Genomic DNA, 27,302 nt, shown 5'->3' on the forward strand with positions numbered 1-27,302 from the left:
AACAATCTGCATACTTGCATAAGAAATTAAGTAATTACACTCTAATCAGTGTAATTTTCACTACTCTTATTATTATTGTCACTGTTACTATAATGCATTCTTCTATTGTAAGTGCCGAAAATGTCTTCACAGTAAGTTTTCACTTTGTTTTGACTAATTGGGAGGTCGTTCTCGGTGTTGGGCATTTATTTATGTCATCTCTATTAATATTTGACATTGGCATTACCGTGCAAAACGAATTATCTCTGTTGTATCAGCAATTGGATGATGCCATTGACAAATGCCAACCCGTAGACTTGGAATCTGTGATTCTAAAGCACGCTCGGATTTGCGACATTGTTCTGGATTTAGACAATGCTATCTGTGACGACACGGCTACTTATTACGTATTCCAGTTGGCATTTAACACACTGGCATTTTATATAGGCCTGTTTGGAGAAGGTATAATTATCGTGAAGTATGCAATGATAATTCTTGGAATATTTTGCAATGTCATTTTCGCGTTTGAAACCATTCTAGCGACGAAACTGCCAAAGACGGTAAGTACAGTACGTTTGACTTATTCTCAACACAATAAAATTAATTCATATCTGTAGTAAGGTATGTACTGTACATGAAAAATCTATGATTTACATACAGTACAGTCCAGATTATCTAAAATAATGTGGATCGACAGTACCTCTTATAATCAAAACCTCAGATAACACGGATGGGAGCAAAGTAGGCTACGTGATCAAATACGAGAAGTGTTATAAAATGGAAAAACCTACTGCTCTGGGAGCAGAAATCGAATTTGGGTGGTCAAAAAAAATCCCCAGTGATTTTTGGGGCGTGATCTGCCCTGGATATGTCGGGCCTGGTCCCTGATTGCACGGACGTCCCCCATTGGGGGCTTAGGTGAACTCATGTTTTTTTTTTTTTAACTCTTTCCACCTGTGGGCACTTAGGCGACCTCTTTTAGCAAGCACATTATGGATTTGGTCAGCCCACAACAGGCCAGCCAGGTGGTGAGGGACCGCTCGGCCATCCGGCCTAACTCATGATGGGGTGGTAAGCCTTCTTAGGCCTTGTGGGAAAGCAATTCACCCAAATAAGTTTTTTAAAATCTTCTAGAGCTCTTTCGAGTATAGAGATCTCTCTATCAAGATTCCAAAACAGAACTGTACTGTACCACAATATCTGGTCTTTGTTCAATACTTGAAGTATCCAACTCTATTCAGGGAAAACCATCAGAAGAGATGCAGCTGCGTTATACTGTACCCAGAAATGAAATCAGAGTAAAACATGAAAACAGTACATGTGACAGGACTCACATTTTAATGGAGACGTTAGTGCATAGACGATCACACTGAAGGATATGCCAGATTGGCAAGAGTGTACATAATCCACAATCCACTTTAGATAAGGCCGAACCTCAATTAAACGAGTCTCGGTTAATCTGACTTTACTGCATATCACGATATTGAATTTTCAGAATTTAAGATTAATTTTAAAAACAATAATTGTTTAATGTAAATGAAATGTCTTTTAGATTAATCAATTCGGCCCTATTTTGGAAGTTCTTTTCTTTGACCAGAAAAATCTAAAGAACAAATTAAAGGTGAGTATGTGTGTTTCAGGTATGAAACAATTTAGTCTTCTCTTATTTTCACTTGATTTTGTTAATATCTTACCAATATCTATTTTTTAGATTATTTCCTATCGAAAGAGATTGGCTAAACTTAACCTAGGAATGAGTGTTGCTGGACTATTTGTTATATCCAGGAAAAGCATACCAAAGGTATCTTTTTTTATTCTTATTAATCGAGGACTAGGTTTCAACTTAATCTACCACAATACAGTCTACTTGCACTTTTTCATTGGTGGCCATGTTGTTATATCACTCCGCTAGTTTCCGTGGAGATTTAGAGTCAACATGATGGCTTCTTCAATATGTGCATGGTGTTCTGTTTATTGATAAAACGAGTTTTACAAACTATAAAACATCATGAACATAGTTGAAAATGCCTTTAACACAATCTCTATGGAAACCAGTGGAGTGATATAACAGCAATGTGACCACCAAAAAGAAGGCATTCACATTGTGTTGGGCTATGTTGGGACCAAGTATAGTTGAAATCATCCTTCACTTGTCCTTCTCTAGTGGTAAGTTGATTTCTGAAGGGTTAATCATCATGGCTGCAATCATATTTGCAAAATTGCCAGATGGTGCAAAAGTGATGGCTGTTACATAGCATAAAGTTGATCTTTATTTAGTGTTGGTGTTGAAGTGGGATATGCTCCAATAAATTCCAGTAAAAAGTCTGGTTTCATAAAGGGGAGGATGCCATTTCTTTCATATGTCTGTAGAATGCAGGTAAAATAAAAGTGCAGCAATCTATCTGTATTTTCCATATGCATTAAGTGTGTTATTGTGTTTGATAAAACAGGATAACGTCATCAAATTTATAGTTAAATGTAAATACTAATTATAATTACTCTTACAGATTCTTCAATCAATGTATTCCTATTTCTCCAGTTTAATGAGCATCAAGAATGGAATGGATGTCTGCAGAGGATTATTTAAACATCTAAAAATATAAAAACATCTTAATACAATTCTTCAATTGAATATGTAACTTCTACTATAACATAGCATGTCTTCCCTTGATGGTCCCGCTTCCAGGACTGTTCTGCAAAGTGGCACGGGTGCCAATAGAAGTACATGACTGCAGGAAGCGGCTTATTCTGGAGGCAACGTGGCATAAAAATGTGTACACTACATAATAAAACCTGTGCTGAAAGCTAAATTTATTTATAATCCTATCCTATTCTGTACACAATCAGAATACATTTTAACAAATGGGCAAATTGAAATCACTTCATCATACTTCAATGAAATGTTACCATAGATGGATAATGACTTGAATTTAAAATTCCAGAATTGGAAAAAATGTAAAATGGTTTGTACTTGTCAGTGTGCACATCTCAATTATGAGTACATATAACCTTACAAACAACATTAGCTCTAAAATACATTTTTTTTTAATTTGCTTTAAAATGTACAGAAACACTATTTAAAATTTCCATCAAAATAGGTGAATTTTTAGTTAAGTGAACATTTGTAACCATGGAAACATTGTTTACAGGGGGATAAATGTAATTAAATCAACAAAAATCACTCCAATATTGATATTTCTTATCATGTAGCATAAGCATTAACTGCATACAGTTTACTTCAAATGTATATGTAAATACATGTAAAACAGTTGCGTTAAACAAGTTACAGTATTTGCAACAGAAACATGTGGAATTTTATGAGCAAAAACATAAAATTCTTTAGTTGCATATCCTTATAATATGCAGTGATAAAGATTAATTCTCTAAGTGCAAAATTAATAAAAGAATGCCTTTAAAAAAATCTAATTTTGTTAAATTTTACAAACTTTTTGCAATTTACAAAAACGTAACTAAGTTTATGACAAAATTTTGCAAATCAGCAAAATCAAACCAAACAGTTTTTATCTTTGGTACACAAAACATATTAGCAGAAAAAATATGCAAAATTCAAATGAAATTTAACCATATTATATTAATATATTAGTTTAAACACACAATATATTACATTATATTTAATATTTTGCATTGTAACTTCTCAGAACTGTTGTCAGCATTAACTGTTTTTTTTTATTGTATTTTGCAATATTTACATAATAGATAAATAAAATTTCAATTAATGATTCATGTATTATTTTTGAAATTATTTATGTAGATGATAAAACACTAAGGGTTTCAATGAATTTGTACACAAGAATTAGAAAATCTGAACTTCTGATAATTTGTTAGTGGCAGATGAAAATCGGAACAATTTAAAATGGAATTTCTGAAACCACAAAACAAAGTTTGATAAAATACTTGCAAGTCAATGATGGGAAAATCCTGAAATTCTGTACTGTATGATGATTCTGAATACTCTTCTTTCCATCATTTGAGCTGACAAATGCAAAATGTCTATGTATCGACAACAAATCAAAGTTTAAATCTATATTTGGACGCACAATCCGTAAGCAGATTAATTTAATCTGCTATGGTATCCTCAGATAAAATGAGAGAACTTTGGTTGTTAATTTGACAAAAATAATATCATTGTTGGCCTTTGTTAGTAATTCTCTCTTAAATGTTTCATGATACAGACTTTGAAAATATTTTCAGTGTCCCATTTTGAACCCACGAGAGTCCACCACTCTGCACGTTTTTGCTTTCTTGTTCTTCTTCTTTCTGAAAAAAAATAATAAAAAATATTGAATTATTATATATTTTTAAAAATTATAAGTTATGAATGTTTAACAATTAATTTTAATCCTGTTAAGGGTCAATTTTGATGGGACCTAAATTAAAACCATATCTATTAACTGAAGTATTTGGACATTTCTACATGAAACAATGCATTTATTTGAAAATTTCAGTAATTTATTGGCCCACCTATGGCCTTAATGACTGCAGCAATCCTTTCTGTATGCTTCATTAAATGTTTATTAGGTCTGTTCTGGAATACTACTACACTTTTCTAACAAAGGCTATGCAAAAGATGCTAAACAGATTATTCCACTAAGGCAGCTCTGACAGATTTTGCCTCATAAGGTCCAATGCATTTTAATGTCCATTCCAACGGTGTTTGAATACATCTGGATCTAAACCTAATTGAGATGAGCTGGAATGGTGCATCAATCTTGGCCGATAAGATCTTCCTATACAGCAGCTCCGACAAGGGTTTTACTAGCAAAATGGATGAATATTCCTGAACTGACTGAGTTCTAATATATACATTATTACAATTTAATTTCAATTAGCTTACTTAAAACATTGTTTATTTGGTTAAAATTTAATAATAAAATATACAAAAGCTATAAATCATGTCTTGCTACTTGGTTGTATATGTAAATGAATAAAATTTTTAATTTACTTATAAAATATTTTGTAACTGACATTACAACATATTTTCATTTCTACCAGAGACATGTACCTTTTTTCCTGTCAGCTTTTTTCTGAGATTCTCATGTACGGCCGATTCCCACGGACTGAAATGTATGGCATGAGGATCATCTGTGTTTGGACGATCGTAGAGCTTCTCGTTACACAGATTGATGCTCTCTGCTACCTTTAATTTGTACAGTTCGATATCCTTTTCATATCTAACATAAAATTAAAGAATATTAGTCAAAATAAAAATAATCGAAAATCTGATTGCTAGATATGTAATTGAATTAATAAAAAAAAATTGACATTTTAACAGTTACAATGTCCATAAAGACTAGAATAAGCTTGAAAAACCAAATAAAAACAACATTAAACACCAACAGTTAATAATAATAATTGCAAATGACAGTATGAAACAAACAGGAATAACTGCAGGGACTGACTTTGTGAACAGAGGAGAGGAAGCTCATATTCCTTGCATGCTGTAATTATATTAATTGGCAATTTGGATTATCATCATTCTACTATATTACCAGACTTCTCCCAGTTAACCTGGAAGAAATCTGACTTAATATAATAAATATCAGAAATGCTTTTGAAATTGATCTAGCAATAGATATATTCATTATTTCCTTAAGTATATCAATAATTAGAATCTGGCAATGCTTCGTTACTTGATTCTTAGTTTTTTTTAATTGTACAAGATATATGAGTAACTGTATATTTATTTTTTAATAATATTTTTACTCTGTTTAAATCTTTTCAATAAACTCAAAACGATTTTAATTACATCAATTAAGAGCCTTTATCAAGCCTATTATGAATTTGGTCAAGTCCAGAATAGTGTGACAGGTGACAAAGATACAGAGGTTTCCACCATCACCCCCTCATCCATCCAACCATCAATAAGTATTTTACAACCAGTACTGATTCTAGCCTTATCTGCACTCTGTACAAAATGTTTTGGCACACTCCCTAGCTTGCTAATCAACGTATAAATAGTGGCTATTTTCTCTCGGTGCCCCAAGTGAACACAGTTTGATCACATCTAGAGCAGGCACTGTTTACAGCTTCCAAAAATCTCATTTCCAAAAGAAGTAATTTAACACTATACAATCTTAATTTTTGATAATGTAAGTAACTTTCAGTAAAATCTTACAGTGAAGCAGCTTCTTGATTTAATGGCGAATGTGTTTCGATTTTGTAGAAGGAACTCCTCGCGTACTGCAACACTTGCCAAAGATGGTTCACGTTCTTTCTGAAATATAAAAGAAAAATATATTTAGTTATCCATAAACATATAAAAAAAATACATATTACATTGCAATAATTTAATTAAAAAAAAACTGCAAGAGAAAATGGTTGACTGGAATTGGAATACAAATGAAAACAAAGTCTTAAGTAATAGAAAAAAAAATAAAATTGGTGCTTTCGTATAATCGAAGCGAAAGGTGCTTTAACTGGATGTCTTTCAATATATTTCTTATGAATAAAATAATACTTACGGATTATTACAAAGAGATCCGCTGTTATTTGATTTAAATAAAAAATGATGACATGAATTTATCTACAAAATTTGTAACAATTATAATAACACATTTACACACACAAACTAAGGAAATAAATAAATAATCTACTTACTTCCATGTGGGGAAGGCATTCTTTATGTCCATTTCTCCCGTCGTGTAGTCGATTATCGGATGGAAGATTGGCGGCTCAAACACCAGCAACTATAATTGGAGACTAAATTACAATCTTAATTCAAGTTCAAAATTTTTAATTAAAAAATATACAAAATTATATTTGCAAAAACAGAGGCAGAGCAAAGTGGTTCTTGGTTGGCAACATGCAACAATATAATTATCACATGGTAACTGTGCTAAAATCTCAATGTCATATTTTGTCATAATTTACATGTGTGGGCTACACACACACACACCCGGTAGTGCCCAAAGCGGAACCGGGTTATGTACTAAAATTGGTACACACACACACACAGTCAAACCATGATGTATCATGTACTCCTAAATACAGCATTACCCTTCAAAGTTTCATTGAACAGGGATTGTCAATAAATCACATAACTGTTTTTATACTTTTCAATTACTACTCTAATCTCATAATACTTTCACACATACCCACCTCCAAAATTTACATAATATATATCCTCAATCAACTCCTTTAATTGTAGTAAGGAATGATAAATAGCAAGGGAGTACCAAACATTACATTACATTCTTAATTACATGAATAATGTACTATACAAAGCAGTGACATAAATAATATGATTGCCATAAAACAGATCATTCTGTTACCAAGGGTTACCTCTTACCCTAGTATTACATAATGTTATTATAAACACCCCAACCTTTGTAATACACTGTAATGATTATCTACATACCCAATCAATCTGCATTACATAATTTATGGACCACACTTTCGGGAACCTCTTGCCGATGTTGGACACAAAACGAAAAATCATCGTTAACGTTTTCAAACTTGGTAGTTCTTCTTCAGACAGTTAAAAAAACTAGGAACGCAGATTGAATAATGGAACAAATTATTTTTAAATCGAAATCGAATGCTTCACGATGCAGCTGGTTGATCGGACATGCGCATACGGTGCGAGTAGATGGCAATTAAAGGTCCGTGTCGATCAGGGTCTGCCAGGCAGTGGACAAATTGAGCTGTTCTTTATAGTTTATGCAGGTGGTGGTGTGGCTGTGTTTGTAAATGGAGATAGCCCCCAACCACCTCAGGTGTTCAGGGTGAGGCGATGTGATGATAAGCCTGCCTTGGTTGAGGGCCGCTTCGATGTCCGGATCGGTCGCGCAAGTTGAGAAAACCGTAGAATTTCTCCCATGGAGAATATCCGCATTGTGCTCACGTATTCTGATTCCCAAGGATCTCTTGGTTGAGCCGACATAAACAAGGTTTCTGTCAAACCTGTGATCCTTAAGAGGTATGGAGCAAACGCCCGGAAGTCTGTTGGGGTCGGGGGAATCCTTCCTGTTACGGAGGATGTCCAAGATGGTGGGACATCTTCTGTATGTGATCTTAATACAGCGCTTGTGGGTGATCCTTTTATATAACGACGCCATGTACGGATTATATGTGACAGGGATCCGTGTCTCATCCTCAGGTTGATTGCCGAGACGCAAGCGGATGTCGGAGATACGTGCTGTACTGTGGTGTGACAGGTTAAAGAAAACCACGTTATATGAATAATATTACGGATATACACGTATTACAAATAAGCGATAGTAGTAACAATTTTATTCGTTTGTCGACGTAAATTACAAAGGCCAAGCCGATTATTTTTTTCTTTTGTCCACAATGCATGTAGTATGGATTGAACATTCAAGCCCCAAAAGCGGTTGGTTCACAATCGGTTTTAATCGCGTTACAGTACTAATTAAACCTACTTAAATTAGACTAGGACTAATGTTAGTTAGATAAAAAAAAAGGAAATATAGGATAGTTGTATTATAAGAAGACCCCTCTTCTTTGTTTGGCGAGTTAGAAAGTCTATTACGATTAACGAAGGACATAACCTGACCATGTGGAACTCCTTCGGTGGAACGAAACATCCAAATAAAAAAAAAATACTACTTTATTTCTTGATCACTCCAGTCCTCGAACACAACTCTGGATCTCCCTCTCTTGTTCTTTTCTTTATCGGTGACTTTCTCCCTCTCTGCACGTGTTCCTCCTTTTGTAGTCCTCCCTCAAATGCCAAAAATCGTCTTTCTCACCTTTGACACGAGGTGGGTGACCTCGCACTTGCCCAAAACTCGCCATGAGAAAAATATTTTAGAAAATGAGTAAAAAATTATAAACGATAGGGTTAGTGGAAACAATGCTAACCGTTAACTTATAAAATATGATAATATATACATAATTACATGGGGGGGCTTTACCCACTACAGTACGACGGTGACGGTTAATTAATCTATTAATAAGCTTGTGGTACCCGTGGATGGTCGCTACGTGTCTGATATGTTCCAATTCGGTGGTCAGTGCTGCTGGAGTGGACGAATGCGAAAATGCCCTCTTAATTAACGTGTTGAAAGCGGCGGACTTGTATTGGAATGGGTCACATGACCCAACCGGGATGTAAAGAGAGGGCATACCAGGTTTATGGTAGACCGAAGTTTGTATAGACGGTCCTTCAATGCTGATGTTTAGATCCAAGAAGTGGACCCCCGTGTTGTTAGCTTGTTCCAATTCTACGGTCAAGCCATAAGGGTTGTCATTAACCGCTTCTACAAATGCCGACACATCAGGTACATTTCTCCATAATATGATTATGTCATCAATATACCTTTTGTACAAGATGATGTCAGGAAGATAGTGCGGCAGGACCTTTTGCTCCAATTGTCTGATGACCATCTCGCATAAGTCTCCGGCTATTGGACTCCCCATAGGGACTCCTCTTTTTTGTGTGTAAACAGCTTCATTGAACATGAAAAAAGAGTTATAGCACAACATGTGGGCCATCTCCAGCACTTGTTTGTGCAAAGTGCGGTCTCTGACAATTCCTAGGAGGAGGTCCCTGAGAGCGCAAAATGCAGGGGGGAGTTCCAGTGATGGGTATAAAGATTTTAAATCCAAAACGGTGATAAATCTTGGAGGAGAGAAAAGACCCTTAAGGATAGAAATGAGGTCCGCCGAGTTAGCGATGTTGTACGAGTAGCCATCCAATAGGGGGGCTATCAATGAGTGTGCACCCCTCTCAAGTTTACGAGTACAAGCTCTAGCTTTATCCACCACCGGTCGTAGTTGCCGACCTTGTTTATGGGTCTTGGCGAATGCGAAGAGCCTGGGGGTGTCAGGGGAATCAACAACAATGTTACTCAATAATTCCAGGTGTTTAATTAGCTTCGAACGGGCTAGTCTCTTGACACTAGATTGTAGTTTGTCTACCATATCATCTCCCACCTTGTTGCATTGCGTGAGATTAAGGTATTCTGTTAGATTTCGCTCATAAGTGGAACGCTTCATAAGTACCAATGACTTAGACTTATCTGCTCTGACCAAAGTTATGTTGTTAAGCCGCATCCACCTGGTTGTGCGCTGTAGTTATCACCGTTTTGGAAATGACATTTTAAATGAAGACATTTTAAATGACATAATCATATTATGGAGAAATGTACCTGATGTGTCGGCATTTGTAGAAGCGGTTAATGACAACCCTTATGGCTTGACCGTAGAATTGGAACAAGCTAACAACACGGGGGTCCACTTCTTGGATCTAAACATCAGCATTGAAGGACCGTCTATACAAACTTCGGTCTACCATAAACCTGGTATGCCCTCTCTTTACATCCCGGTTGGGTCATGTGACCCATTCCAATACAAGTCCGCCGCTTTCAACACGTTAATTAAGAGGGCGTTTTCGCATTCGTCCACTCCAGCAGCACTGACCACCGAATTGGAACATATCAGACACGTAGCGACCATCCACGGGTACCACAAGCTTATTAATAGATTAATTAACCGTCACCGTTGTACAGCACGTATCTCCGACATCCGCTCGCGTCTCGGCAATCAACCTGAGGATGAGACACGGATCCCTGTCACATATAATCCGTACATGGCGTCGTTATATAAAAGGATCACCCACAAGCGCCGTATTAAGATCACATACAGAAGATGTCCCACCATCTTGGACATCCTCCGTAACAGGAAGGATTCCCCCGACCCCAACAGACTTCCGGGCGTTTACTCCATACCTCTTAAGGATCACAGGTTTGACAGAAACCTTGTTTATGTCGGCTCAACCAAGAGATCCTTGGGAATCAGAATACGTGAGCACAATGCGGATATTCTCCATGGGAGAGATTCTACGGCTCTCTCAACTTACGCGACCGATCCGGACATCGAAGCGGCCCTCAACCAAGGCAGGCTTATCACATCACCTCACCCTGAACACCTGAGGTGGTTGGGGGCTATCTCCATTTACAAACACAGCCACGCCACCACCTGCATAAACTATAAAGAACAACTCAATTTGTCCACTGCCTGGCAGACCCTGATCGACACGGACCTTTAATCGCCATCTACTCGCACCATATGCGCATGTCCGATCAACCAGCTGCATCATGAAGCATTTGATTTCAATTTAAAAATAATTTGTTCCATTATTCGATCTGCGTTCCTAGTTTTTTTTAACCGTCTGAAGAAGAACTACCAAGTTCAAAAACGTTAACGATGATTTTTCGTTTTATGTCCAACATCGGCAAGAGGTTCCCGAAAGTGTGGTTTACATCCCCGGTGTTCCATGATTGTATGCAGATACTTAATTTATGGACAATCGTGAACAGATTTCTCTGTAAATTTTAAATAAAGAATCCTTCAGAGAATTTTCTATAGGAAACTGGCCCCTATTTAAGTGTTAGGATGTGAAAAAAACCTAAAAAATTCTATGCCACCAGTCACTTGACAAGGCAGAAATCCATAAACAAGTACAAATGTTTGGAAGTACAGTAGAGAGTCATTAATCGGAACGCCAGTAATCGGAACGATTTTCAGTCGGACTGTGTCGTGCTGAATCGAACATTTTTGATACTAGATTTACTTCTAAAGTATAATTTTCATGTTTTTATATTCTTCAATATATTTATTTTGTTTGTACAAAATAAAGAAATAATTTTTAACGATACAATAGCCTCGATTATTATTATAAAAATTTTTGTTAGGCTTAAAATCGACGAAAATTCAACACAAAGTGACACGCAATGGAGAAAAACTTTGAACATCGGACAGGTTAATGTATTTTTTCGTACATAATGGGTAATCGGAACAACCCCAGTCTCCAATTGATTCCGATTTTCGACTCTCTACTGTATTATTAATTTGGCCATTCATAAACCAAGAGATCCTTTTATTACAAAAATCAACTGACTGATTAGATTCATAATTTAATTTGTTAGAAAATTATTTTCTGCTATCAATTAATTATCTATTAATTAGTTTTTTGTATTTTAATATTTTATTTTTTAATTGTTCAAATTAGTAAAGGATTTAATCATTCTTCTACAGTTATATATTTATTAATAAAAACTTACCGGCGGATCACTATCTGGGTATTTATCAGGAACGTATAACGTGAACCTGAATACACCACCCTGGTAGAGACCATTACGAATAAAAAGGACGCCAAACCATTCTAGCAAAAAAAGAAAAATTTAATAAATTTATACAAGCAACTACAGATTATTATTAAACTAACTATTAGTCATATGTCATATTTTGTATGCCAGCAGCCAATTTCTCAAAAAATTTATGAAAATTCATAATAAAACTATACTGAAACAGCCAACTTTGTCACTTAAATCATTAAATTTATACATTAAATTTATCACATTAAATTTATCACAATTAAATTTATACATTAAGCGGATCTGTGATTCGACAACTGAGTTGTCAGCCAGTCAAATTTATGAGTTTGTTCATATGAATCTCTATTTGGAACTAAATACTCATGCTGCATGAATTTACTGTAAAGTTTGAATTGCAGGTTGGCATTTTCATCACCAATACAACAAAGTTGGGCTATGTCCTAGTTAATGTTAATGACTTAAGAAAAACGTTTACTTTTGACATTAAATTTTGTATATACAGTATATTCACTAAAATAGAATACTGATTAAAAATTAAAGTATACAGAGAACGTACTTAGTGCTGATCCAGCAGAGGGAACAACATACAAGCCAGGCAGCTGCTGCTTTTGCAAGAGAACACTGAAAAGAAAAAAATGTATATAGTAAAGCAATTTACTTAATTATTATTCATATAATTGTAAAGAAAACCAGAATAACAATAATTTTTATCTATAATTCAACAGTACAATTGATTAATACAATATCTTCAATTGTACAAAAAAAAAAAAATAAAGTTAAAAATAAATGAATTAATTTTAAACTAGCTATTTACTATGGGTTTGGCCAGCTAACTCTGGCCAAACCCATAGTGAACACAGCAAAAAGACAATGTCCACAAGCCACAAAGAATTTTTTTTAAATTCCAGCAACGAGTTACTTAACTTCCCCAGCAACATTTAAAACTGAATGTGTGGCACCATCTGTTATGATATTTTATTATTAAAAACATTTCATATTTTTATTATAAAATGGAAAAGGCTTAATCTTGAGGGTAGGGAGGAATATTATAAAAAAAAGTAAATGCTAAGAACAAGTAAAATCATAATTAAGTCCAATCTACTGGAGATACAAACGACCCCTTTGATCTCCCCACTCTCTCCTTAACCACCAAAATTTAATAGCATCAATCCTCCTAATAAGCAAACCTCCCTGCAAAATTTCAGAAATTTTTGACAAAAAGCACAGGTATTATTAAGCTTCAAAGAGGGTAAACAAAATCATGCCCTCCCATAGACACACACTAACATCCATACATACAGGAAAACCCAAATTTTTCTGCATTTCTCTTCATTTCAAGATACCGATTCCAAAAATTTTAAAATCTGGGGGGTCATTTCTTTTGACCAATCACTATACTTTCCCTCTGTTATTTATAATAGCCAGGAAATTAAAAAACTAACTATTTATGAGACACAAAAAGTTCATCATTGATATTATTCTAAAACAGACACTAAATACAGTACATTGACTTACCAATACATCTAACCAAATACAAGAGTTGTTCATTATTTGATAGATTTTCATTTGGTTGGAATTTCTAAAAATGTTAAGTATTGATACAATTAAGGTATTTCACTTACTACTCAGCCATCAGAGAGTATTCGAGAAAATATGGACCGTAACTCTTGTTCGCTTTGGTATTATTTGTCGTTCTTTCTATCCTCTTCACTGAAGTATTCAGGTGCGTTTCGGTGTCGGGAACGGACGGAAGTATCTTTTTGACAGTGTTCTGACTGCTACACACTGATCCGTTTCCATCTTCCGACTTTGCCTGCTAACATAAAATATTTAAAAAAATTAATTAAAGCTAATACAAACCCTAGTTTTATTGAATATACATTCAATTTGAATTAAATAAAATAATTATTGAACAATAATTATGATTAATTAAGTCAATACTTTTGCAAAATTTTTCATTTTCAAGATCTTAATGAAATACTTCCCAAGTTTCTGACATCTTTACGTAAGTGCTTTAACCTGAAAATAGTTTCAAAAAGTTTCTAGAAAGCATTAATAAAAGTTCGGATATTTTCCAAAATATTTTCATTCAAAATTTATGGAATTTTTATGTAATGATAAATTTTATTTATGTAATAACACCACCACATGTGCACTTTGCAATATTTAAACTGAAATTTAGCTAAATAACTGAATATTTTTTAAACTTTTTCCCTCCTGTGGGCACTAAGAGGGCCTTTTAGGTACACCCATTACGAGTTTAAATCGGCCCACAACGAGGCAACCGGGCAGCGAGGGACGGGGCCCAATATATCTGGATGAACCCTGAAAAACTCCTGGGGGTTTCTTGACTTGTCCAAATTGGATGCAGAGTCCCCAGAGCAATAGGCTGCCACCTTAGTTGCATAGCCAGTTAGCCTTCTCAATAAATAAATTACTAATAAATTATATCTACTGTTCAGAAAGGTCAAGCTACATAGAAAACTAATAGCAAATATATAAACATTTATCTTTATTGGCTTTCTGTGCAAAAAAATAATTTATCACTAGAAGTTCTTTGAAATTTTATTTCCTGATCATTTTATGTTTGATAAACAATGTCAATGTGCACTTGTGAAAACATTTCAACCAAAATACCAGGAGAGAGATTTAAATAAAAAAGTTCAATTGATACTTTGGTATTATATTGCTATCAAATTTGTTTTCAAATTGTCTAATGCATGATGATAAAGCTAGGTTAACATTGGCATATAAAGCATTACAAAGCAGATATGAACTGCCAGTTTGACCCTTTTTGGCAAATTTTTGACCAGTTTGTTAAAAGTTGAAAATATCTTGACTTTTGCCAAATGACTTTTCACAACTAGTGTTCAAAACATTTTTAACCAATCACGTCCTAATTTAGTTTGTGTCACCTAGTATGAAGTAAATAATATTTTGCTTTAATTATTATTTGTTTTGTTCGTTAGTATGAAAGAGTGAACCTGTTAACACTTCTTTCTGAGAACAATTTTGTTTCTGATACTTCACTTTTATTTTTAATTTTCATTTTTTCAGACACTAAGATCTTTCTATTACAGGTTTGGCCAGGCCTGAAACAAGATGCCCAAGCAGTAAGAAATAGAGCCAACATATCCTAGTCAACTCCTACCCAACATATGAGCCAATCGAGGCGACCTCGAATGACTCATATGGGGTGAGAGTTGAGTAAACGAGTTTCACTAATGCTCTGCTTCAATTATTAATTAGTAACCATAATATGGTTACATAGTATGGCCGGACATAATCAGGGAGATTGTTTGTCCTACAATAGATCTCAGATGTTACTAGGTTTGCGAGTTTTTGCACTGGCAAACAGTCTGAGAATTTGTCTGGGGTGACCAGACGTCCCGCTTTTTAACAATTTGTCCTGCATCCTGCAGTATTTTAAAGAAGTCCCAAGTTTTGAAAAAATTATGACACATAATTGACAAAAACTTAAACTTATGTCTTATGTTTAAGATTCATAAAGATCATTTTGCATCACATGTATCAGTACTAAGGTGCATGTGAGATTGGAAAAAAAGAATGGTGCACTGACAAAACCCTTTGTGTTCATGGCAAAGACCAACAATAAATGGTTTGGGTGCACAGCTGCAGTAATGGAACAGCTCGTGTTCACAGGATGTCTAAATTTTGTTCGTTGCATGTTGCATGGCGCAGAGCTCTCGTCTGTAGCCACCTTAGAAAGCTAGCTACTAGCAAGAGTAAGCACATCAGTTTGCATCGTTCTATCGCTTTGAAAGCTATATTATGACGTGTGAAATATAATTTAACAAACTCTTGTAAAAAATTTAATGACATTTTAAACGACAGCAATCTACTAAAAAAAATTCACTGGACTGAGAAATATACGAAAAAAGAATAAAGAGTTTTTAAATATTTATAATAGTATATAAGTTTATTATATTTGTAAATTTTACATATGTTGAAATTTTAAAAAAATATAACACAATACAATTTTTGCATTCTTTGATAATAAAATATTTTTTGATCTAGAACAATTTTTTTCAAAAGACAACCACTCCCCCCATCAATTTTGTCCCATTTCTCCAATGTTAAAATCTGGTCACCTTAATCTTAACTGTTTTACCTAAGCACAATGTTCTTGCTAGTTTCGTGCACATGAATCTAACCACCCTATTTTGTTGGCTATCTGTAAAAATTGTCATTTGTACATATTCAGTTGAGGAAATATATCTTCTTAACTCTCTGTAGAACACATTGTATTTAAATCCACAAGTTCAAATTGAAACTCTTTGGAGTTTTAACAGCCGTTACAAGATCACTTCAATTACTCTTGTGAGCCTGACGAACACCTATTAATCAGAATGAAAACATTTACCAGAAAGAATAACTGCTGGAAAATAAAGGCATTTACTTATGATTTCATGACAAAAACTTCCCGTTTCAGTTAAAGCACTTATGGGATCTAGAAAATGATGCAAAATTGCTATAACAGGTCATTTCAGTCAAATGAAAACTACAAGCCACAAAAACATGTTTATATAACTGCCATGGTTTTCAACCATAAAACAAATAACTTACTTGTCATTCATAAAAAAAAAAAAAAAAAAAAAAAAAATAGAAAATCAACATGAGCAAATTGACAAAATTCAATTAAACATCAATAGACTTACTTACCTTAAAGAATTGACCCAACATTCTATCAAACTAGCCAATATGATCTAACGATGATATAAAATTTGTCGCATACACAATAATTTTTACACGCAAAAATTCAAGGTATACACACACGAGATATAAAAAAAGAATTATGGCACAATGAAGAAATTATAAAGCATACAGAAATATTTTCAGAACAAGTTATATGTATTTTAAATTTTGTTTTTATATTTTTCAAAATTAAATTAGTCTTACTCCATATATAAAATGACACTTTATTTTTTCTGCCGAAACATTCCACGAATAATCAAATTTTATGATATTTTTAGGCAAAGTCATGCACTAATTTCACATTGCATGATTTTACAAAATATCTACCAGAATATAATTCTAAAGAAAATCAAAAACAAATTGAATCTATGCATCGTTAATATTAAGCATTATTATTAAGAGAAACTACTCCGCCAATTTAATTAAATTAAGCAGATTAAGTGCCTCGACGAGTTGCAAAACTTATTTCACTGATTTTAATTTGTACGTACAGATAAAGATTTTTAAAATATTTTCAAAAAAACCAAATTATTTAATATCTTTGATTATATAATTGAATAAATTTTACATTAAAAAAAAATACTATCCTTAATTTAAAATATTTAATTCAAGTTCATCATATCTCATCCTCTCATTTAGCGTTATTAAACTCACATTTTTGATTTTGGTTCGATTTGGCTATTTTACAGCTGGATGCTGCTGCCAAATATTTAGATGTTACTGTTGCAAACACCGAATATTCTTGTCTCTCCAAGCGCAAAATGCCAAACATTCCGTTAAATATCAGTTGATTTATTTGAAACTGTCTGAAACAGGCTTAGATTCTAAGAATTAGAATAAGGTAAAAGGCAGCCTCTTGTTTCAATAATAAAGATGATAATTTTTCTAAAATATAAACATATAATTATATAATGAAAAGTAAAAAAACAACCTCAAGACATGTTCAGTGAAGTTGGGAGTAATTGTGACAACCAAAATATCACTTACTTCCTACAAATGCAGAAGCATTGTTTCTGCATTACAATTGATCACTCTTGAATTGTGATTGTTAAGAAATATTTGCTCAAGATCATTTATTAAAGTTACATTTGTTTTTAAAAAAGGAATAAGTAGCAATATTTTTAAATATCTGAGATTTTAAATGTTCTTTTTCTTCCCCCTTTTTTCTCTCTCGCCAAACATAATGACATTATTTAGCCAAATACTTTGGCTTTGAAAAAATATTCAGTTTGAATATACTAAATATGTCTGTTTAATATTTAACCAAATACCGAATTTGCTGTGCCGAATACTAAATAATGACAATTAGTCGGTCCAACACCAGTCATAACAGAACTTGCCATACGAATTGAGCAGTCAAAGCAGAAGTCTAATTTATTTTGTAAAGAAAACAGCTTTATAACTTATTACCAAATCTCCAAATTATTTTATAAAATTTATTTACAACTAAAAATGTATCAAGTAAAATCACTCACATATACATCAAAATAATACGTTAAACCTTCATTTGCAACATGATAACTGATGCTGCTGAACATTTTTTTTTACAAATACAAAACACTAAAAAATATGCAGAATAACTTTACTACTAAATAAATACTTCTACATTTTACAGGCTCATGCATTGGAATAAAAAGCACATCTTAAAAGTACATGAATATTGTGTTTATGCAGCTGAAAATATTTATAGTATGAAGTTAAAAATCAAATATATACGTTCCATATTCATTATTTATATTCCAAAGTTTCAGTTTTTTTTTTGGTCTTGTAACAGCTATATACAGTATAATTTTGTGTTTCCATCTTGCAAAAGAATTATACAAAGGTCGTATGAAACAAAGGTTTATTTTGCAATCCTGTTACAAGCTTACAATAATTGTGACAAACATTTAGGGATTACTCACTTGTGATCTCTTAAATTAACTTAAAACTAAATGATGGAAATACAGGGAAAGAAAAGAGATGAGGTCAAGCAGGACAGTTGTACTTCTGGCCCCAAAATATGGATCTCGGCAATATTGGGAGGGTTTGTTTGCATAAAATTGAAACAATACGGTGTTGGGCAATTTTCCTTCTGTCAGGAACTCTTTGAACACGGAGTTTTGTTCTCCTGTTGTTATTCAATTTTCAGCATTACCAAGTCATGGTTATCTTCCTCTTTCTGATCCACACATTGAAAAATAATCTTCCCCAGCATTCTTTCCACACACACACACACACACACACATTAGCAGCCTTCATTTACCTTATATCTAGTATATACATCTTCACTTCTATTCCTGCTATATTTATTACCCCTTTGGAAAATAAATCAACAAGACTGGCAAGACAAAATATACAAAACAGAAAAAGAAATCAGTAAATTCTAGAAACTTCTACAAATCATAAATTATAACTTACATATATATATACATATACAGTCGACTCCGCATAAGTCGTCACCCGGATAACTCAACACTGTTGGTGAGTAGTGAGTTTTCTGTGGTCCCGGCTGACTTACATAGGCATTAATGTTAAAAAAAACTCCGGTTTACTTGACACCATTTAACTCGTCACTACTGGATAAGTCGACATACTTTTGCTGTCCTACACTCTGATAAGTTGTCACCCCCTCCTGAAAAAATGAATTCACTCTGCACGTGTGGTGCGAACTCTTTTTTCCAGGAGGGGAAGTCGATTTATTTATTAATATATTTAATAATATAATAATAATATATATAGACATATTAATAAAAATGCCTTAACATTTTATGTATTTTTATGTATATAATAACAACAGATAAACAAAAAGAAAATATACAATCTACATCAACGTCACACCAGAATCCAATTTTGCATTTTTTCACACTAGAGCAGTGGTTCCCAACCGGTGTTCCGCGGAACACTGGTGTTCCGTAAGCATCTCCCAAGTGTTCCGCAGATTTATTCGCAAATCGGAAAGTGTACAATCGTATTCGAGCCGCCAAATATCAAAAAATTAAAATCATAAAATTTTCATAAACTTAAATATATATGTACGACTCGTACTTATGGAGTGTACTACTGTTTCGAATAAGATAAAGGCAATGATAAAAACTGAATGAAATATGTAAAAAACATCAGACACAAGTTTCCCATTAAAGTTATTTAGGTATATTTTTTCCTGTTTTAGAATTGGCGTTAATAATATGAGTAGAGATTTTGAATTATAACTGCTCAATTCTAATAAAATAACTGATGACAAGCTTATGTATTTCATATTAACTTAAGTAAGTGTTCCGCTAAAGAAAATTGCTCACAAAAGTGTTCCGCATTCTAGAAAAGGTTGGGAACCACTGCACTAGAGGCATTAAGAATCCTTAGACATTACTTGCCAACAATTGACAATTGTGAAGATGATGTTTTCAAGGCGTTCGTGATCGTTGAAAAAGAAAATCGAGACAGTTAAGTGCTCAAAACAAACAACACTAGATGAATTTTTCAGTTTTTCGTCTACAGAGTAATTGTAAATGGAGGACACAATGTATTGTAAGCCTATACTACTGTATAATGCACTACTGTATTTTCCTAATTGTAGTTTTGTGGTTTTTTTCCAACTTCACTTTAGTCGTCACATGGAATAACTCAACACATTTCCACTTCCCTTTGGGGTGTCGACTTATGTGGACTCGACTGTATATATAAGATATATGGCAAATGACTGTCAGTTTAAAATAATGTTTAAATATAGTCAATATTTACAAACTGTCTTCTTTGACAACTTGAATTGGTAATCACCACCACCATATAACAATTAGATATTTATTTGAGGTTGCTATTTCAAATAACGCTTTGAAGTTTTTTTTAAGATATTATCATCATGTTTACAACTTGAATTTACATTCATTTGTTTTTAAGTGAAAGCATGCACATATGCATTACATAAAGCATTTGTTTGCCTAATAGCATAGCATATTACATAAATTTAAATTATAAAGTATTAATTATTTATTATTACTATTACATTTAAATATGTTAAATATAAGATTTTTCACTTAATGTTATGAATATTCTTATGCAAAAATATCTTTCAAAAGGCATTTCTTTACATAAACTACCATAAAGTAAAAGTTGAGATACTGTTTACAACCCCTAGACAAAAAATTAGAATAACAGTTTGACCATGACAAAAAATTAGAATGTTAACAAAAACAATCATAAAAAACTAAATTGTAATGCAAATTTAAATATTGCTGGGCAGAGCAGTATAACAGTACAACATGGGATGTAAGCACAACATCAGTCATAGAACTAATAATACTATCATAGCCTCGCACAAAGTAGAAAGAACACAAAAAGAAATTGCAAATTATGTAAAATGCTTGCAGCCAACAGTCTCTAGAGTACTGAAACACCAAAACTGTGTTTAAGTTTTAACTAATAAATACCAAAAATGTGGACGTAAATGAGCAACGACTGCAAGAGATGAGAGAAACTTGAGAAGGATTGTTGTGTTTAGTCGCAAATCGGAAAGTGTACAATCTGAAACTGCTTTAAGAGCATTAAACACTTGTATGCACAATGGAGAGCAACTGGAGTGAACGTTAGTAGCCGAACCACATGCCGAAGGTTGCACGACTTGCACTTCAACTGCCGTGTTCCCAGGACATCTCTAACAAAAAAAATGACAAGTGCGTGTCAGATGGTGCAGAGAGAGGCTCGTGTGAAACAAGACGACTGGAATAATGTTCTCTTCAGTGATGAATCCCTGTTTTGTCTCTCCTGTGGTGACCAAGGCATGGAGAACAACCAAACAGGCCTCTGAAAAGGACTGTATGAACAGATCAATGAAGTTTGCATCATCTGTCATGATCTGGGAATGCATGAGTGCTAACAGCGAAGGACAACTGTGCCTTCTTCGGGAACGTGTCATTGCTCAGACATATCAAGACATCTTAGAAACATTTATGATACCATCAGCAGGGACTTTAATTGAAAAAACATTTCTATTTCAACAAGACAGAGCAACCTCTCATACCATGAAGTCAACAATACATTGGTTACAAGAATGACAGATTGTACAAACAACAAGGGAAGATAAAAGAGACCTATATAATAACAAAGAGGAGAAACCCTTGCCTTTATTCCACAAGGAAGTTTGCTAGAGGCTATTTTCTCCAGCATATCATGCTGGAGAAAATAGCCTCTTCCTATGCGACTACTAGCTGTCCTGACGTTCTTATGCTAATATATCAAGCAAAGAAAATTGTAGTTGATAAAATTTTAAAAAGCAAAGTTATAAAGCAATCCAGGATTGATAAATTTCTCACAAAAACTTGAAGTTGTTTTTTTCTTCTCTAAATTTTTGCTTACAGTACTGTATTTTCAATTGTTTTGTATGTTTTTTTGTATTTCATAATAAATTTCCTATATTTAGGCTCTTTGCTTATTTCTATTTAAGTGATTTCATTCAAGAACACCTACATCACTCTTTTTGCATAAGATGACTTTAATCTTTAACCCATCCTGAGATATTAAATGAAATAGACACCAACATGCATGCACACAAAATTTTCCTCCCTTTTTTTTTACTGTTTTGGATTCAGGGGGTCTAAAATCATCAAGATTTGCAAAAAAAAAAATAACCCAGTCAAATTTGGCACATTTACAATACTTTCCTGTGCTGTATACATAACAACTGGGAGAATATAAAATGAAATCTGAATTTATCAAAGATATTAAACAACAAAACTATTTAGTCTTGTTCTGTATTTGATATTTAGTGTTTATTAGAAACAAAAGCAATCTCTGATAGAGTTGCATAAATTAAGTGAATAAACCATTTGTGCCATTTAATTTACATTGATTATAATAAAAACATTCTGAGAATTCTCTCAAACAATAATAATGATAAATCAATACTCTCTTGTTGATGGATCTACCCAACTTTATTTCAAGGACTCTTGAATGACAGAAGGCAGTAGAGACACAGGTCTGCCACTCTAACAAACCTAGGTTTAAAACTGTCTCAGTTCTTCTGTGGTTTGGCATTTTTGTCAGGACCTCGCTCTCTCTACTTGACCATTTTATTGTCGGTCTGGTCAAACTTATAATAGGTATAAAAAACCCTCATAATATCCACAAATAGAGCTAATGTCTTCACAATATATAAGGCAGTGTGCTAGAGTACAAATAATTTCTCATCGATCAAAAAATGCCATACTCTGACTCAAAGAACACATTAAAACCTGTTGGAACAGTTTACAGACAACCACCTAGCCATTCAAATAAGAGTTATAATAAACAAACAATGCATATCTAACCAAACACTAAATTATCATATGGGCGTTAAACTACGTACAAATATCGCTATAATTACTAGCGCTTTCGACAAAACTATTTCTGTCTTCGTCAGGTAGATAAAAACGGTTAAAATCCTTTTTGAGCAAAATTTTTGAAATTAATCTAACAGCATTAGAGCTTTGGCATCATATGATAATTTTCTTGTTTCTTGCTTATCCAATTATCGGCGTGAAGTCCAACCATCATTACATTTAAACAAACACTACACGCACAATCAATATCCAAGAAAAAAAACTACAAGAAAGCAAATGTTGAAAATGTTGAAGTCTGTGTTGAAAAGGCATCATCAGGCTAACTGACCTTTGCAGTTTGAATGCATTAAAATAGTTTGAACAGAAAAGTTACAGTCTTCAAACTCATTGGCAGGGCTGTCAAAAAATAGTACGGGGTCCGAAGGTAAAACAGGCCCTTTTGCTAACTTTGTTCAAACAAACAAAATATATAAAATGTTTCTTTAATTAATAAAAAGCAGTCTTAAAGATTTTATTTTCTGTTAATAAAAATAACATTAATTTTATAGGGATCCCTAAGTTTTCTTCAAACCCAGAGAAAAATCCTCAGATTGAAGAATAAAATAATTTTTAATTGGATATTTTTCTGTCATTTATGAAACTTTGGCAGCCAAGTAGCCTAAAAAGAAAGGTCAGGTCATTATGGAATGTATTCTGAACATGAAAGTGAATACAAGGTAACTGTTTCAATATGCTGTGAACATAAATTGTGAAGAATAGTGTTAAAATGAAACAAATAAATAAATTTGATTTCTGTCACTAGATAATGAAATCTGTATCTGGACAATCAAATGTTGAAGTTTTAAATCTTGTATCCTTCTAAATTTATGCTAAACTTTCTAAAAACCAAGTATTTTCAGTCCATATACCTAAAATTCTGAATTAAATTTAAATTTGAAGAGCTTTCTTATATGTATTATATTCTTATATCTTATTAAGCATATATCTGCACAACACAATAAAACCTGTAATAAACAACATTAATATTTGCAAAATAGATGTAATGGATGTAGACAAATGTTTTAAATTTGAACATTACTTTCATATGTATGACATTATAACTCAATCAGCTTATAGAAAAGGAAGCCTAATTGAGACTCTTAATATATGGGTCACACTTAATCCTGAATAGAAAGAGAATGATAGAAAATATAGATCATATCAGATTATAGTTAAAATAATAAATTGCTAATTTTAATTATTCCAAGCTAGATTAAATCTGTAATGAGTAAATTTATTTAATATATTTTCATTTAATTTACAAATCATTTGCATAAAAATTATCATAATTAATATAAATAAATATAGATTGTTACTACAACAATAACAATTGGTATTTGTAATCCGCAAATAGTAAGATATTGACAGATCATTGGAAACGATGTTAATCGAAGGATTTGGGTATAGAAGACGACAAGTGCCATAATGAAAGTTTACAGAAAATGAAAAAATTAGATATCTTAAGAAGTTTTCTGCTATTTTACTATAATCAGAGTAAAGTCCAGATAGCATTTAAATTGAAATAAATTGCTATTTAGCTATTAGCATGCATTATAACATACTAATGGACATACTAAATTAGTATATCCATCAGTATGTTATAATGCATGCCAATAGCTAATACTTCTTACATCTTAGCAAATACTATTAGTATTTGCCATCTTAGACCCAAACCCTTCAATTGTAAAATAATGTTTGAAGAGGTAAAAAGTTAAAAAAAATTAAAACCTTTTCTCACAGTGAAAACTTAATAGAAAACTCTTGCACTCTCAGGCTCTATGTCAATTGTCTTTTAAGTTTAGAAATTAAGAAAACATCATTCTCATTTTGTTTTTTCAAGATTTTTATCTTGCTTTTATTTCCATTCAGATAAAATGTATAAAATAAAGACAAAAGTTATAATTTTCTGTATATGAGAAGCATCAATGATTAGTCAAACCTTTTGCTTATTTAGATAATAACTTTGAAAAAACAAAAACAGATATAATCAGGGATTATGATAATTATATTCACCAGAATGATTATTTTTTAAAGCTGATTACTTGTTAAGGACGTTTCTTAATATTGATTCAAATGTCGGTACGACAATATTCACGCCAAAGACCGTATAAACGTTGCGAAAAGTTCACTGAGTTCAGCGTTATATTCACGTTTGCTTGTCGCAAGTACTTTCGATGAACCTTACTGTCGTCGTCTTCAGGCGAGTTCGTAAATTTGCCGAAAAACTTTAAAAAGACACAAAACCGATGCAGAATGGAACGCATAAAGCTTTACCAAAGCCGTTACGAACGTAAATTAGACTTAGGTACCACCCTTTGCGTTCTGCAGCTTAGCAAGAAGTGAAGTTGTGCAAGTTGCTTGTGCCACTGCTTCTTTAGTTTCAGCAAGTTGTAAAAGAAGTTTTTTGCAGTTTCCATCTCTTAAATGTCGGTACAACAATATTACAGCAAATACCGAACTCGCCTGAAGACGACGACAGTAAGGTTCGTCGAAAGTACTTGCGACAAGCAAACGTGAATATAACGCTGAACTCAGTGAACTTTTCGCAACGTTTAATATTGATTCAATTCTGACTAATTTCCAAATGAAGTTTTTTAAGTTTCAAGCTGTAAGCTCAATATCAAAAGTCAAGAACAGAAATCTGGTATCTTATCTCTTTTTTCTCTTGTTAATTCTTGAAGGTCGCATAGCATGATAGTATTAGAATTTTCTAAGAATTGTTTGCTCTGAAGAAAGCAGTTTGAATAGTATTTACATTTATATTTGAAGAGCTTCCTTAACAGGTATGTTGTTAAATAATCCAGGTGAACATGAAGGTTGTCATAACTCATCTTTCCTAGTTTGTTAAAAGCTTATCTAAACAAGAGGTAGGGTTGTTTCTAATCACTGATGCTTCTCATATTCACAATCTAATTTTCAACTGTACTTTATCATAACTTAAATAAAAACAGACAAATTTTTGAAAATTACACACACAAAAATGAGAATCTTATTCATATAATTTCTACTTTAAATATAGAAAGATGTTATATTGGCAGATCCAGACCATTTAGCCCAGTTATCAGAAGTCCAAAATTTAGTATTTTATATAAAAAGCATACAAAAGTGACTGAAAATTACTTTATTTACAACCAATCCAAATTCAATTTCACCTTTTTCACATCTGTGTTGGGGTTCAAGCATCCTCAAAAGAAAATACAATTTTGGCAGTTTAAATTACTGGAGCATATTGTAAACAGTTAGGCAAAATTGCAGTTGCGAATGAGAGGTTTGGACCACGAAATTTTCTCATATCTTGTGAAGGATTACATGAAGACCAACAATTCCTCTGACTTTATTACCCTTTACAGCATGATCTACAGCTCCGGTAAAGTCCCAACAGCCTCATTCAGAGCTACATTTGTATCAACAATCGACAGATTTTCTTGTTTTCTAGCAAACTAAAATTTAAATTCATACAATACTTAAATCTTAACAGTTATTGTGTAATCCCACTTGTTTGAACTAAAAACATATTTAATATTGATAACAGCAACAAACGTATCGTATCAATAAACACCATTAACTGCACACATATCAAAGCTTGTTGATAAACAGATAATCACTTAATACATTTATTTAAATTTGAAAATAATATAATTATTTGTTATCTTTTCACTCAATTATACTAATTTAATGACATTTAAATATCAAAAAAACAAAAAAAAACAGTAACTGTATTCATCTTTAGAAGCACATTTTTGTTTTCTTTCTTTCTAAAAATAAATCATTTTCCGCCAAACTGCACGTGCAATTTCATCACACCTGCATCACGTGATCACGTGGAAGCGGGAGAAGTGAATTATCAGCGAAATTCTTCATAAAAAAACAATGAAAAATATTAATTTTCGTCAGAACTTACCTGTCTGTGTTGAGCCATTGTCGTTTACTGTTGATGGTAACTCATAACAGCTCTCGACTTTCTTCTTGCTTATTTTAAATGGCATACATTATCTTAATTCGGTGAACTTAATACAGCAGAGTTGAGTTTAATGTTTAAGGCATACGCCCCATTTACCGGAAATACGAGATTAGTAAACAATGGAGAAGATTGTTAAAAGGACACGACCCAAGGCTAAACGCGTCATAGATATCGGAAGTACACTATCCCACTGCTTCCGTTTTCTATATTCAT

At 33.1% G+C, this 27,302-nt stretch overlaps 1 protein-coding gene across 2 annotated transcripts; it reads right to left on the bottom strand.

Moving 5' to 3' along the window:
* Positions 1 to 3,001: 3,001 nt before the first annotated feature.
* On the bottom strand, positions 3,002 to 27,302 carry peo (pendolino). Of its 2 annotated transcripts, none has more exons than XM_067287750.1 (8): positions 27,030 to 27,302; positions 13,703 to 13,893; positions 12,637 to 12,701; positions 12,027 to 12,127; positions 6,598 to 6,686; positions 6,116 to 6,214; positions 5,003 to 5,171; positions 3,002 to 4,257 (listed from the first exon to the last, which is right to left on the bottom strand). In XM_067287750.1, exons 1-8 carry the CDS (start codon positions 27,045 to 27,047, stop codon positions 4,162 to 4,164), a joined length of 828 nt encoding a protein of 275 aa, XP_067143851.1. In that variant the 5' UTR covers positions 27,048 to 27,302; the 3' UTR covers positions 3,002 to 4,161. The 2 variants fall into 2 exon arrangements, with proteins under 2 accessions (XP_067143851.1, XP_067143850.1); XM_067287749.1 differs by having other exon boundaries at positions 13,703 to 13,896; positions 27,030 to 27,301.

This window comes from Centruroides vittatus, unplaced genomic scaffold (assembly GCF_030686945.1).
Source record: "Centruroides vittatus isolate TY-2023 unplaced genomic scaffold, ASM3068694v2 scaffold_654, whole genome shotgun sequence".
Lineage (NCBI taxonomy): Eukaryota > Metazoa > Arthropoda > Arachnida > Scorpiones > Buthidae > Centruroides > Centruroides vittatus.

Coding starts and splice junctions, on each gene's coding strand:
- peo (XM_067287749.1), bottom strand. Junction 12,128..12,636: donor CTCTGCTGGATCAGCACTAA/GTACGTTCTCTG, acceptor TTTTTTTGCTAG/AATGGTTTGGCGTCCTTTTT. Junction 4,258..5,002: donor AAAAGCTGACAGGAAAAAAG/GTACATGTCTCT, acceptor ATTTTTTTTCAG/AAAGAAGAAGAACAAGAAAG.